The 14,124-nt window shown below is 35.2% G+C and overlaps 1 protein-coding gene across 1 annotated transcript; it reads left to right on the top strand.

Annotated features, from left to right (window-relative positions):
* LOC142637320 (protein DETOXIFICATION 40-like) lies at window positions 1-9,995 on the top strand. The gene is made up of 7 exons (XM_075811594.1): window positions 1-461; window positions 1,215-1,846; window positions 4,813-4,869; window positions 5,256-5,494; window positions 8,335-8,453; window positions 8,631-8,717; window positions 9,443-9,995. Exons 1-7 carry the CDS (start codon window positions 108-110, stop codon window positions 9,506-9,508), a joined length of 1,554 nt encoding a protein of 517 aa, XP_075667709.1. The 5' UTR covers window positions 1-107; the 3' UTR covers window positions 9,509-9,995.
* Window positions 9,996-14,124: the final 4,129 nt, after the last annotated feature.

The following is a 14,124-nucleotide window of genomic DNA, read 5'->3' on the forward strand; positions in this document are numbered from 1 at the left end:
ATTTATTCTCAAGTTCTCCATTCCATGCATCACAGTCTTCCAACCCCTCCTACTCCTTTAACAATTATCTCTCTCTTTAGAATCCTCACCACTTTCTTCACTAAACCATGGCTTCCCAAGATGAGCTTTACCAAGCCATATTAAACTCTGACCACTCAGCACCACAAGAACAAGAACAAGAACAAGAACACAGATCTTCGCCTGTGCTTCATGAAGTAGACTCTCGGCTAGAGAAGGTGTTATCGGATACCCAGTTACCGAGCATCAAGCGCCTCCGTTTGGCCACATGGATCGAACTCAAGCTGCTCTTCCCCCTCGCCGCCCCGGCTGTGTTTGTTTACATGATCAACAATTTCATGTCTTTGTCCACACGAGTTTTTGCAGGTCACCTTGGCAATCTTGAGCTCGCCGCTGCCTCTCTTGGCAACAGTGGCATCCAACTCTTGGCCTATGGACTCATGGTATGTCATTTCGATATATATATGTGTGTGTGCATTTATATACTTACACATGCACAAAGACCTCTCTCTCTCTGCAACAGTGACATTCATTAAAAGTCTTGATGCTTAGTCCTCTTTCATACCAAGAAAAATGCTAACTCAACAAGGATATCCTCTAAATTATTTTGAGTAACTCTGCCATTTAGCTCTTAATTCTTACATATTCATTTTAAAATGTGTGGATTAAATTTTTTCATATCATTAATAACTTACCTTATTAATGATGAAAATCAACATTTTTCTAAGCATTAATAATATTGTGCAATTCATAATAGCCTATTTATTTAAGTCAGGAGTTTTGTAATTCAAAACTGACAAATTATGATATTTCCAATAAATTAGTTATAAAAGAAATAACAGAGTTATCTAAGAATTATGAAGGGATCTTAATTCTAGGTTTGAAAAAAAAAAGGATCATTAACATTAAAGTTATTATATCAATTTTACTATTAAATATTTTGATGCAACAATGATCAGCATTTGGTGATGAATTATTAATCGGTAATCATTTACGCTCCATTCTCTGCAACTATCAACAATAAAAACGTTTGTGTGAATAATAAAATTGAGGTCAAATCACAGCATTCAAACCCCAAAAAGATATAGAACAATCGTCAAGGACAGCTAGGCCCACCTGAAAAACTGACAGCATCAATAATTAGGGCTGGTTTTTCTCTAGTCTCTCATACTAGTTCATGCATGTTTTGCTTGCAGTTAGGTATGGGAAGCGCTGTAGAGACTCTATGTGGACAAGCTTATGGAGCCCATAGATACGAAATGCTAGGAGTATATCTACAAAGAGCCATGGTTGTCCTTACTCTAACTGGGATACCCATGACTGTGGTCTACTTATTATCAGAGCCCATCTTGCTCTTACTAGGTGAATCAACGGCTGTGGCATCTTCAGCCGCAGTTTTTGTCTATGGTCTAATTCCACAAATTTTTGCTTATGCTGTGAACTTTCCCATACAAAAATTCCTCCAATCTCAAAGAATTGTAGCCCCAAGTGCATACATATCTGCAGCTACACTTGTGGTACACTTATTGATAAGTTGGTTGGCTGTGTACAAATTGGGATTGGGATTGATTGGTGCATCATTGGCTTTGAGCTTATCATGGTGGATCATAGTGGTGGCTCAGTTTGTGTATATTTTGATGAGTAGTAAGTGTAAGCACACTTGGACTGGTTTTAGCTTGCAGGCCTTTTCTGGGCTTTGGGGGTTCGTGAAATTGTCAACTGCATCGGCTGTGATGCTGTGTTTAGAGACTTGGTACTTTCAGATACTAGTTTTGGTTGCTGGGTTGCTCAAAGACCCTGAGCTTGCTTTGGATTCTCTTGCTGTTTGGTAAGGAAACTTTGCCCCTTTCATCTTGCATGAGATAGTTGAAACCTTGCAAAGCTCAATACCAAATAATAATGCGTCATGATAAGTTTTGTATATTAATCAACTTTATTATCATTTTAAGTTTTTCAAAAATTACATTTTACACCTTAAAAGTTTTTTTTTTTTTTAAATAAATTTTGGTTCGAAATAAACCTCCAAGATTAAAATTGTTACAAATAAACCTTATAGTTTCACTGATTTCAAATTGAACCCCCATACTTTTAAAGTCATATTAATTTAAACCCTAAACTTTTTTATTTTGATTTTTGGGTTTGATTGGGGGTTTAAATTAATACAATTTTAATCTAACTTAACTAAATGGTTTAATTTGTAATAGCTAATTTTAGAGTTTGATTTGAAACTTTTGAAATTATAGAGTTTAATTTGAATATACTCCTTAATTATAGAGTTTAAAATATAATTTTTCCTAATTTCTTTTTTCATTTAATAGGATTGTCAACTATTTCATGTCTATAATTAATAATTTTATCCAAAAATTTTCTAAAGCAGAACCCCCTTAAATTTGGACATCTTAAGCTTTTTCAAGACCAATAATATCATTGTGATTTGGGGAAAATGAAGTTTGGATATATTTACCTAATTTCTGTATTAAAAAAATGTTATTTACATGCTTTTTTTTCATACATTATTCACCCATGAATTCTCAAAAGAAAATATAGTTTTGATAAGTATGATGTGAAAATAAAGGATGAAAGATGTGTGAGAAGATTTTTCAAATAAAATATTATTGTTGAAATTGGTCTTTCGGAAACACATTGGCCAATGGAAGATAGAAATAAGAGATAGGATCAAATGATTTGTTTGTGATAACTTTCCACGTGTCCATGTTACAAAGTAGACGGTGGTGACATTCATTAGTATCTTGACAAGTATGTACTGACACGATTAATTAGGGTTTGTTTCCTAATTAAATTTAGGCTAAAATTTAAGAGAAATATTATATTTACAACATTTTTATAATAAATTTTAAGTGGCAAATTGATATAAGTTGTTAATGGTTGGATAAAAAAGTAATTTCAATGATATTTAAATTATTGTTATGAAAATATTATAGACGCACTTCTCAAAATTTAATATAGTTCATTATCTTTTACTTTAATTGTCAAATTACTCTTTAAAATTTTTTTTTTTGTCAATTTAATCTCGTCTTTTCAAAATGAAACAATATAATTTTTCTGCCCAAATTTATTAGCAAATAAACTTGTTTAAACTTTAAAAATAAAAATAAAAATAATTATACTGACGCAACTACAAGATTTATTAAACGACATATCTCAAGAATATTTTCAATTAAATATTTAATAAAAAAGATGTTTAAAGAATGTCATTTGCTAACTAATTTGAACAAAATGAACATATTGACTCATTTTGACAAATTGGTGGATCAAATAAACTAAAATTAAACTTTAAGTACTAATTTGATAATTCAAGTAAAATTCAAGAGACAAAATTGAAATTTAGCCTTAAATGTAATAATGTAACTTTGGATGATTTAACTATATATAAAAGTACATAAATAACTAAAAAAAAATTTTAATTTTTTTTTTTAGAAACAAACATACACACAGGAGAAAGGAAAATAAGTTCTAACACAAAGGCACACCACAACTCAATATCTAAAGAAATTAGTATATAACAATTCACCAAAAAAAAAAACTACCTTAATGATTGGGACTAATCTTGTCATTTGTGGTTTTGGTTTCTAACCCCTGTAGATTCATTTACCTGTTTCTCCTTGTTATTTTCGTAGGCACTTTTAAAATTATATGGGGACAGGGGATTTCTTTTGGGTTTGACCTCCACATACTAAGTGGACATGATAGCTAGTTAGCACATGAATTTTTCATTGTTTTCCTCTCTCTTTGTTTTCATGGATGAGTTTGAGTACACATCATACAGAATCTTGGCTCACATTTGACAAAGATTTGACTAAATTATTTTTATGTAAAGAAATCAAAGTCTAATTATACCTTTTTGTCCAACTAAATTCACGGTCACAGACATGCATGTGCCTAAGAATAGAGACAGATGTTTTTTTATTTAACAATTCTCTGTGCTGCTTTCTTCTGAAAAATATCTTTGCATGATCGAATCAATGTCATTAATCTAAAGATTCAGCCCCCAAGTAAGGAACAGTAAGGACAAGAATAAGGATAAAGTGTGTTCTTCAAAGCATTACTAGACTCCTATGAATGCTTATGAAATCAATTACTGTCGTCATATGTTATCCACCATTCTACACTCACCTAAACATTGTTTCATGACAATTTGACTTTGACCTATAATTCATATTAGCCTTAACCTTCATATAATAAAGTAAAAAGATTACCTAGGATTAGGGCTCCTTGCTTCACTGCCAACACAAGTTTCACCTATCCCTTTAATTACCAGAAATAAAAATATTAGCATGCTGATCTATGAACATGTTTGACGGTTCCCACTTTCAGTGAATACCAATGTGAACTGCCCCAACTAGATTTATAGTGGATATAATCATGTGTCTAAGCATGCTGGTTAATTTTGTGGATTTGTAGTTCATGTCTCTATATGGTCCTAAATCCATTCTATCTTACAATTAGTTATCTATAGCAAACCAACATTTTGTGCATTAGGAATAATACTAGAGATTCAATTTTCTTTTTTTTCTTTTTCATAACTTGTTAAGTAGGTAAAGTCTGATGTAAATAATATCACTTTTACATTAATCCATCAATAACACCACCTTTATTATGTACTAATCAAAATATAGGTTAGTGAAAATTTTGTATCATTGGAATTATTGTTGTATGATTCATAGATGATTCTAGATCTAAGTTTAATCTGGCTTTTACATGCATGTGTGCATTTCTGCATGGGGTGATTATTGATAGACTCTAATTAGCAACCAATGATTTCATCCTATGCAGCATGGCAATTAATGGACTATTGTTCATGGTGTCAGTCGGATTTAATGCAGCTGCAAGGTCAGTCAAATTGCAACTATTGTTATTAGTACATTTAATTTATTATTCAACAATTTCTTTTGATGTACAATTCTACAAGTTTGCTTTATTATTCAAAGATTCTAATGTAACCACTAAACACCTTTGTGTCAGTATTTTTCACAATTTTTTTTTTTACAATCTGTTAATGTAACAGGTTAAAATGAGAGTAATATATCACTTTTATATTAGCCTAGGTACCACTGATATTGATGTTATTATGTATCGGTCAGGACTTTTGTATTTATAATAAAAATGTGACAAATTTTGTATGCAGGAATGATATTCATGTTTTGCCTACATATATTGCTTGAACCCAAATCATTGTTCCTAACTTTTAAGGCCTGAATTGAATTTGATTGAAACAGTGTCAGGGTGAGCAATGAGCTAGGGGCTGGTAATCCCAAATCAGCAGCATTCAGTGTTGTAATCGTGAATATAGTTTCTTTCATTATTGCTGTAATAGAAGCAATTGTTGTGCTCTCACTACGCCATGTCATAAGCTATGCCTTCACTAGCGGTGAAACCGTGGCTGATGCAGTCTCAGAGCTCTGTCCATACTTGGCTGTCACTCTCATTCTCAACGGAGTTCAACCAGTCTTGTCCGGTAAGTACTCCACACATAAAAATTTGGTTATTCAACATAATTTCTGATAGATATTGAGATTTTTTGTATCAAGTAACATATAATTATTCACAAATATTTACTTGATATATTGTTATTTTCCTGCTGCAAGATGTGAATATTATTATTATTATTATTATTATTATTGACGCATAATAAAAGTGAGTGAGGTTAGTAATAGAAAAATGTGAAAAATGATGTTTCTTTAAAGGCTTTGGATTTGCTAACAGATGTACAACTTTGGGTCACATTAATGAGTTCTCTTATGCACTCATTAAGGTAGAATTTTATAATGCAATTGAGTCACTTTTATAGAGAATCCATATTTTTATTAGGTTTTGTTAGCTCGTAATACATGTGGGACATTTTTAAAGCCTACTTAACGAGTGCATAAGGACACGCTTGCTTTTGTTAATGGGTGACCTAAAACGGAATGGATCCCACATGTATTGAGAAGTAACAAAATGAGTAAAAATTAACAGCATGGGAAGGACTATGTATATATATATACAGCTACCACACAAGATACCACCTCAACAGCCAGCTAAGCTAGCCTTGTTGCTCAACTTGATTAAAGATTTTGCCTCTGGCTGCATCAGAGGAATCTGCACCATACTGTTTTTTCATGTGGTAACCAAACCACCAGTCAAAATGAACCCTTATCACCATTGCTAAGCCTGCCCTGCTCTTCTCTTCTCCCAAAGAAAATACTGTTATTTTTTTGGTCTTCTTCTATCCAATCAAAAAAACAACTATTGTACTGGATTTGTGTGAAGCGGCAAGGGAAGGACTACTTGTTTAATGTAGTAACATGCATCATATAATTGTATGGCCCAAATTCACCATTGGGATCAGTTGCAGGCTCTTTTTTCTCTATCTTTTTTCTTAGCTGCTTGGACAGTCTTTGAAATCTCATGTTAGCAAAGATGTGCATATTCCCTAGCACGGTGCATGGTACCAGGTATTGCTTATTATGTTGGTATCAAAGATGTGCATATTTCCTATGAAAAGTTAATTATTAGGCAGGGAGTAATGGTTATTACACACAATTTATTTTTACGTATTTTTCGAATAACTAAAATCATGACTTAACATTATGATATACTAACTTGTAACTTCATACATATGCATTAATATATTTAAAAGATACACATTAAAATGCATAGTATAATTCTTACATATATAATTTAAATATTATTGATAGTCATTCTTTTTTTTTAACTCTTTAAAAAGTCTTGTAAGAATGTTATTTGGTAGAAAATGTAAATTGTCCATTTTTTAAATATTTTTATGTTCATTAATTCTAGACTCTTTGGTTTTTGTACAATAACTCACTTATATGGAAATTTATGATATAATCCCACATTTGATTCCAAAATTAAGAAATAAAATCCTCTCTAAAAATAAATAATTTAGGACAGATATCGCAAAATTAGACTTCAATTGTAGAATCTAATTGGATTTTCTCTAAACTTTACCTATATATATATATTACTTATAAATTTGAATTGTTTTTAGTTATACAAAAAAAAAGGCTCCTAAATATAAAATCATTCAAACTATCTCTTCCTCTAATTTTATATATAGGGTCCGTTTGGATATAACTTATTGCTGAAAACTGAAAACTGAAAACACTGTAGCAAAATAATTTTTAAATATGTAAATAGTGATGCGGGACCCATTTTTAATAAAAAATTGCTGAAAAAGTACATGAACAGTGTACGCACAGTGCCGCACAGTGCGCGCACTGCGCACATGTCCCCCTCTGCAGCAGAAACAAAAAAAAAAAAAAAAAAAAAAAAGGCAAAACGTGAAAACTGAAACGTGGAAACGCAGATGTTGAATCCAAACGCCCTCATAGTGTTAGATATATGATTATATTTTTTATGATTTATTTATATTGAACTCTTCGTTTTTTACACTAACTCATTTGGCTCAAAAATTAAAAAAATTTGATTAGATGGGACATATATATATAAACTTGAATTGTTTTTAGTTTTATAAAAAAAAATGCTCATAAATATAAAATCATTCAAAATTTTTTTTTTTTATGGTTTACTTATATTGAACTTCTCGTTTTTTACACTAAATTAACTCATTCGGCACAAATGTCGCAAAATCAAACTTTAATTGAAATCCAATTTTTACATTGAATTAACTCACTTAGCACAAAAATTTAAAAATTTAGATTAGATGGGACACGTGACACAAAATTAAATTCTAATTGAATTTCAATTTGAAATCTAACTGGATTTTCTCTCAGCTTTACCTATTATTATATATATAGATGTGTAAAATGATTTGTGTGCAATAAATTTAACTCAAGTAAATGCATATTTTCAACTAAATGGAGAGAAGTTTAGGTTATAATATATGGACAAAACTTAGGTACAATATCTTAGGTGCTGTTTCCTAGTTTCACCTCTTAAAATTCAGCTATATGGCTACTTAAATAAAAAATATATACTTTCATCCCATAAGCGAAAATCTATATGACAAAATCTAAAAAGGAAAATCTAAGGAATAGTACCTAAATACTGTACCTAAATCTTGCTCATAATATATATAGGCGTTGTAACCATGCTTTTTTATTTATTTTTTTATGGTGCCTTACTAAATGGAGAGGATTATTTTCCTGAAAGAAAGACTGATATTGAAGCCTGTTTTTGTTTTCCTCCCCAAATACAAATCTAGCTACTAATCCTCATCGGGGCTTCTTTTAATGCAAAAGGGCAATGGCAGAGTTTAATGTTAAAAGTTGTTTAATACTCTTTATTATAATTAGATTCACTTTAAATAACATTTTTAAGTTTTAATTGTAGGGGTGGCTGTTGGATGTGGATGGCAAGCATTTGTGGCATATGTAAATGTGGGATGTTACTACGTGGTTGGAATACCTTTGGGTTGTGTTCTCGGCTTTAAGTTCGACCTTGGGGCCAAGGTTTACCAATTAAGCACCCTTCTTTCACTTGTATATATAAAAATCGTGTGCCAAATAAATATGATGCACCATTATTTTCATGCACTGATTATGCATATTTATACATATTGATGCATTATTTTAGATTTGACCAAAGAAATGATGCACTGAATAAAATTGCTTGACTGAACGAAACAGGGAATATGGACAGGGATGATAGGAGGAACTGTGATGCAGACCTTCATTTTACTTTGGACAACTTTTCGCACGGACTGGAATAAAGAGGTATATTCTACAATGAATAAAGAGGATTTGAACTTTAGTTTACTACTTGAAAATTGAAATGCTTACTATCATTTATGGCTTTTGAACATTGACTAATCAGTACCTCTATATGCTAATTCAAAATTTGGGGCACATATTAAAAATAAAAAGGAGAGAGGAAAAAGAAAGAAAGATAACCATTATGAGTTTGATCGTGGAATAACAACCACAAGCTCTTATTTTCAAAATAAAATTTGAGCATCTTAAATTTTTAGATGTTCCATCAACCCAACACTGTAATGATCAAACACAATGATAGCCTAACAAAGACCTGTCACACAATGTGGCTGGCCCAAAAACAAGGGTTTTGGAAGTTAGTGCCGTTTGGACCAGTAAGGTGCAATCAATTATTTTGGGCTGGAACCCATCTGACCTTCATGGAATTGATTAGATGATTATAAATTGACCCTTCAGACTCCCCAAAAAAATGACATATCTAAGGATAAAAAATAAAAAAAATAAAAACAAACAAACAAAACGTTAATAATTTGTATCACATGCGACTTCAACCTAGTTGTAACTTGTAAGTTGTAACTGAGGTTCTAGTGATAGCCCATTAATAATATCCTTTTAGAGATGTTTTATGTCTATACTTCAAAACCACATGCACCTCCTTCTCCCTCACCATCTATCTAAAATAACTAGTGGTAATTAGTAAACAAGAACTGAGAAGTTGAAATTTTCAGGTGGAGATTGCTAAAAAACGATTGGAAAAATGGGACGACACAAAGGAGCCTCTGCTGAAGAGCTAATGAGCTTGCTCACGTTGATCCACAAGCATCAAAAGTCTGGGCCTAGGTTGTAGGAGATGGACTTACAACAATCAATCATAGACAGGATTTGAGCCATCGATCAACTACCCAAAATCTCTGGCTAGTTAACAAGCCTGCCCATCATTCTTGGACCATAGAAGGAATTGAGTTGTGGTGTGCTTTACTGGGAATCAGCCAATATTGTGGCCATCTTTCGTTCGTTTTTGGCAGCAATTTGCTCAGTGTGCTTTAAACTTTATTGATCTACATATTCTCCTAGCCTTACTGCTGGACTAGTCGAAATTCATCCTAATAATTTATCATGAGTCAAATCTATAAAATTGATGATATTATTACCCCAGCTGTTGTCCAGAGGCTCACAGTTTACTTAATAGGGGACGTACTTGCATGTAAGCTTATAGTGCAAATGAGCAAATTAATGTCTATCATGCTGATATGAATCAAAAATTATACCTGACATTGTTAATTTGCACATGAACATCCAACGATTGCAAACTCTCTAGTGGGCGAAAAAACAGGACGGGACCTCGTATTACAAATATATCTCTAATCCTAGATCATAATCCGTGTATATATGTGTGTGTGTTGATAATGGATTTGATTGTATGGGAGAGGAATGGAGACGAGAAGGAGAGAACAGACAAATTATTTTTTATTTAATATTTATTAGGCACATAGATACGATCAAAGTCAAACGGATTATAAAGAGTGATTTCAAAAGCATAAATTTGGTGTAATATGTGTTTTCTTCCAGTTGGTTTGATTTTATATCATACATTAATAATTAAAAATAAACCACAGTTTTAGTCATATTATCAATGAAAATTGGCTAATGTGCATTGTGTGGGTAAAATGGTCAAAACGCGTATTTGGGCCTTGGGCCTGATATTGGTGGTGTAAGCCTGTCCGAGCAGGGCCTTTGAGGTCCACAAGTCAGCTTTTGCTGAAAAGGTTGATGATGTAGTCCGAGAAGAAGTATCTCCTCGGCTGAGTCCAATAAAGATTGTATGACACGTCATGATGTTTGGGGAGAGAGTTCTGAAAAGTTTAGTAGGTAAAGATATGTTTCACGCTGTTGTAGAGAGGAAGAACATATGAGAAATATCAAGGGAAAAAGCTACTACCACTGCATTAAAGACCCTGCATCTACCTCTCTGACCGCATTAATGAGGAAATGACATCTGAACAGTACCAGTTAGCCTTACAGTTGTTATTTGAGGACCTCCAGAGGGCAGTGGAGAATGGAAAGATCTGGATTATTAATTTGTGTTACACGTGGACGGTGAAGGGAAGAGAAAGAGTGATATAAAAGGAAAAAGAGAAAGAAAATGAGGGGGATCTTCTTCTTCTTTAATTGTAATTTATTGCTAAAAGAAAATAAGGCAATACAAATCATTCTCGGCTTATGTCTGAGGAGAATTTCTGTTATTCTTATCCATTGATTGTGTAGATAGTGGCAATCTAGCCTGCCTATTTGTTGTTTAATATCCATAAAGCCTAGGTTTCAAGCCCACGCTCTACAAATTTCATTATATAAGGCTCTTTGGGCCTGAGTCCATCTAGTGATTAGACCGGGTACAAATTGTACACTTACAATTGGCGCCGTCTGTGAGAAATCTTGTGTTTAAGGAATTGGAATACTATGGCAGGCTCAGGTCCGCATCACGCATAGTCTCAGGGGTCCCAGTGTGAGGATCATTTCCAGCGACTTGAACATGAGAGGGTAGTGTACATACGGTGCGCACCAGTGGAAGTCGTTCACGCAGTGGAAGCAGAGTCCCCCATCAAGATGATGCGAAGGCCATGTAGAAAGAGATTGATCACCTTAAGAAGAAGTTACGTCGTGCTAGATGGAGGAGGACACCATCTCTTTCTGATCCTTCTTTTGAGGGCTCCCAAAGCAGTAGTTACAGGCCAAGGTCCAGAACTCTTCCTAGTGAAACCTTCTCGTTTGAGAAGGACGATTTTCATGGTCGTAAGGATAAGAAGTCTTCCTCTAGGGGCTTAGGAAACGATGCTATGAGTAGGGCGCTGCACCAAATCTCCAAGTCACCTTTCACGCGTAGGATCGAAAAAGGAGAGCTTCCACGACGGTTCACTCAGCCCACGTTCACCATCTATAATGGCAGAACAGACCCAGTGAAGCACGTCAATCACTTCAATAAGAGGATGGCGGTGCACTCTAAGAATGAAACTTTAATGTGCAAAGTCTTCCCTTCAAGCTTGGGACCTGTGACGATGAGATGGTTTAATGGCCTAAAGGTGAGTTCTATTGATTCTTTCATGGAGCTCACTAAGGCATTTGGCTCTCAATTTATTACCTGCAGTAGGGTTCCTTGGCCCTTGGACTCATTGTTGTCCATGGCTATGAGGGAGGGAGAGACCTTAAAGACGTCTTCTGATAGATACTGGGAGATATTTAATGAAATCGATGGCGATTTTGATGAGGTGGCGATTAACACTTTTAAGGTGGGCCTTCCAACTGATCATGACTTGAAGAAATCTCTGACCAAAAATCCTGTACGGAGTGTACGTCGGCTCATGGACCGTATTGACGAGTACAAAAGAGTCGAGGAGGATCAACAGTAAAGGAAAGGGAAGGCGAAGGTTATCCCTCAAGAGAGGAAGGATTTCCAGTCGGATCGGTATAATAACAATAGGCCGAGGAGAGATTTCGCTGGGCAATCTGGTTTGGCCACTCCTCAGGTATTTAGCACCGTGTTCCGAGAACCGGTACATCAGTTACTGGAGAAAATCCAGAAGGAACGATACTTCAAATGGCCCAGTAAAATGGCTGGAGATCCTACAAAGCGGAACCAGAATCTCATTTGCCACTATCATCAGGATGTAGGTCACACCACCGAGAATCGCTGAACACTTTGGAGCCATTTGGAGCAGCTAGTTAGTGAAGGAAAATTGAAGCAATATTTGTATCAGCCCAACGGACAAGGAAGCCATTCAAGTTCGATCAATCAAAGGAATAACTCATCCCAGCCTCCCCTAGGGACGATTAATGTCATTTTCGCTGCCCCTAAAAGGACTGGCTCCTGTCCTACTAGGGTGATGTTTGTGTCCCATGTTCTTGCCGAGGAGTTAGGCTCAAAGCCGAAGAGAATTAAAGGAAATGTTTCGCCTATTTTGGGCTTCTCGGATGAAGACAAGGTAAGGACCATTCAACCCCATGACGATGCTCTGATGGTTACGCTAAGGATAGGGGGCTATGATGTAAAAAGAGTGATGGTTGATCAGGGTAGTGGTGCGGACATCATGTACCCTGATTTGTTCAAGGGGCTTAATTTAAAGCTCAAAGATCTTACCGCTTATGATTCACCACTAATAAGTTTTGAAGGAAAAGCTTTCGTACCAAAGGGACAAATTCACTTGCCTGTGTAGTCAGGTCCGAAAACAGTTGATGTGGATTTCATTGTGGTTGACGCTTATTCCCCATACACGGCCATCGTCGCAAGGCCTTGGCTGCATGCTCTGGGTGTTATTTCCTCAACCTTACATGTCAAGGTGAAGTTACCATCGGGGGGACTGATTGAAGAGATTCTTGGGAGTCAAACAGTAGCAAGACAATGCATATCGGCTGCAATACTGCATCAGGGTGAACCGGAGTCCTCAGCCATGACTACAGTGGACTTATAGCAATTAACGCCTCTAGATGCGCCCGGTGTGGTGACAACAAAGGAGGCAACATGCGAAGAGTTAGAAAAATTTCTTATAGGTGGCAATCCCAAAAAGTTCTTTCAGGTTAGTGTTCAGCTACCACATCAAGAGAAGATGAAATTTGTTGCATTTTTGAAAAGCATTATCGACGTATTTACCTGGGATCCCTATGAGGCCCCTGGGGTTGATCCAAGCTTCATTTGTCATCATTTAAATGTCAATCCTGTGGTTGTTCCGAGGAGGCAACCCCCTTGGCGTTCTTCTAAAGAGCACGCTGAAGCTGTCAAGGAAGAGGTTCTCAAGCTTAAAAGGGCTACAGCAATTAAAGAAGTTTTTTATCCGGAGTGGTTAGCGCACACAGTAGTGGTGAGGAAGAAGAACGGAAAGTGGAGAATGTGTGTGGACTTCATTGATCTAAACAAGGCTTATCCTAAGGATTCATTTCCGATGCCTCGTATAGATCAATTGGTGGATGCTACGGTCGGACATCCTCGAATGAGTTTTTTGGATGCTTTCCAAGGCTATCACCAAATACCTTTGGCCAAGGGTGATCAGGAGAAGAAATCCTTCATTACTCCTACAGGGAATTACCATTATAAGGTAATGTCTTTTGGTTTGAAAAATGCAGGGGCTAATTATCAGAGAATGATGACTAGGATGTTTGAGTCGCAGCTGGGGGAGACTATTGAAGTGTATGTGAATGATATGGTGGTGAAAAGCAAGGTTGTGTCCATGCACGTGAAAGATTTGGATGACACCTTCCAAACGCTCAGGAAGTACAAATTGCGCCTTAATGCCTCTAAATGCTCTTTTGTTGTAAGCTCTGGTAAATTCCTAGGCTACATGGTGACTAATAGAGGAATAGAAGTAAATATGGCACAAGTTAAGGCAATCAACAGCTTGCAACCACCTCAGAATCCAAAGGA

This window comes from Castanea sativa, chromosome 5 (assembly GCF_040712315.1).
Source record: "Castanea sativa cultivar Marrone di Chiusa Pesio chromosome 5, ASM4071231v1".
Taxonomy (NCBI): Eukaryota; Viridiplantae; Streptophyta; class Magnoliopsida; order Fagales; family Fagaceae; genus Castanea; species Castanea sativa.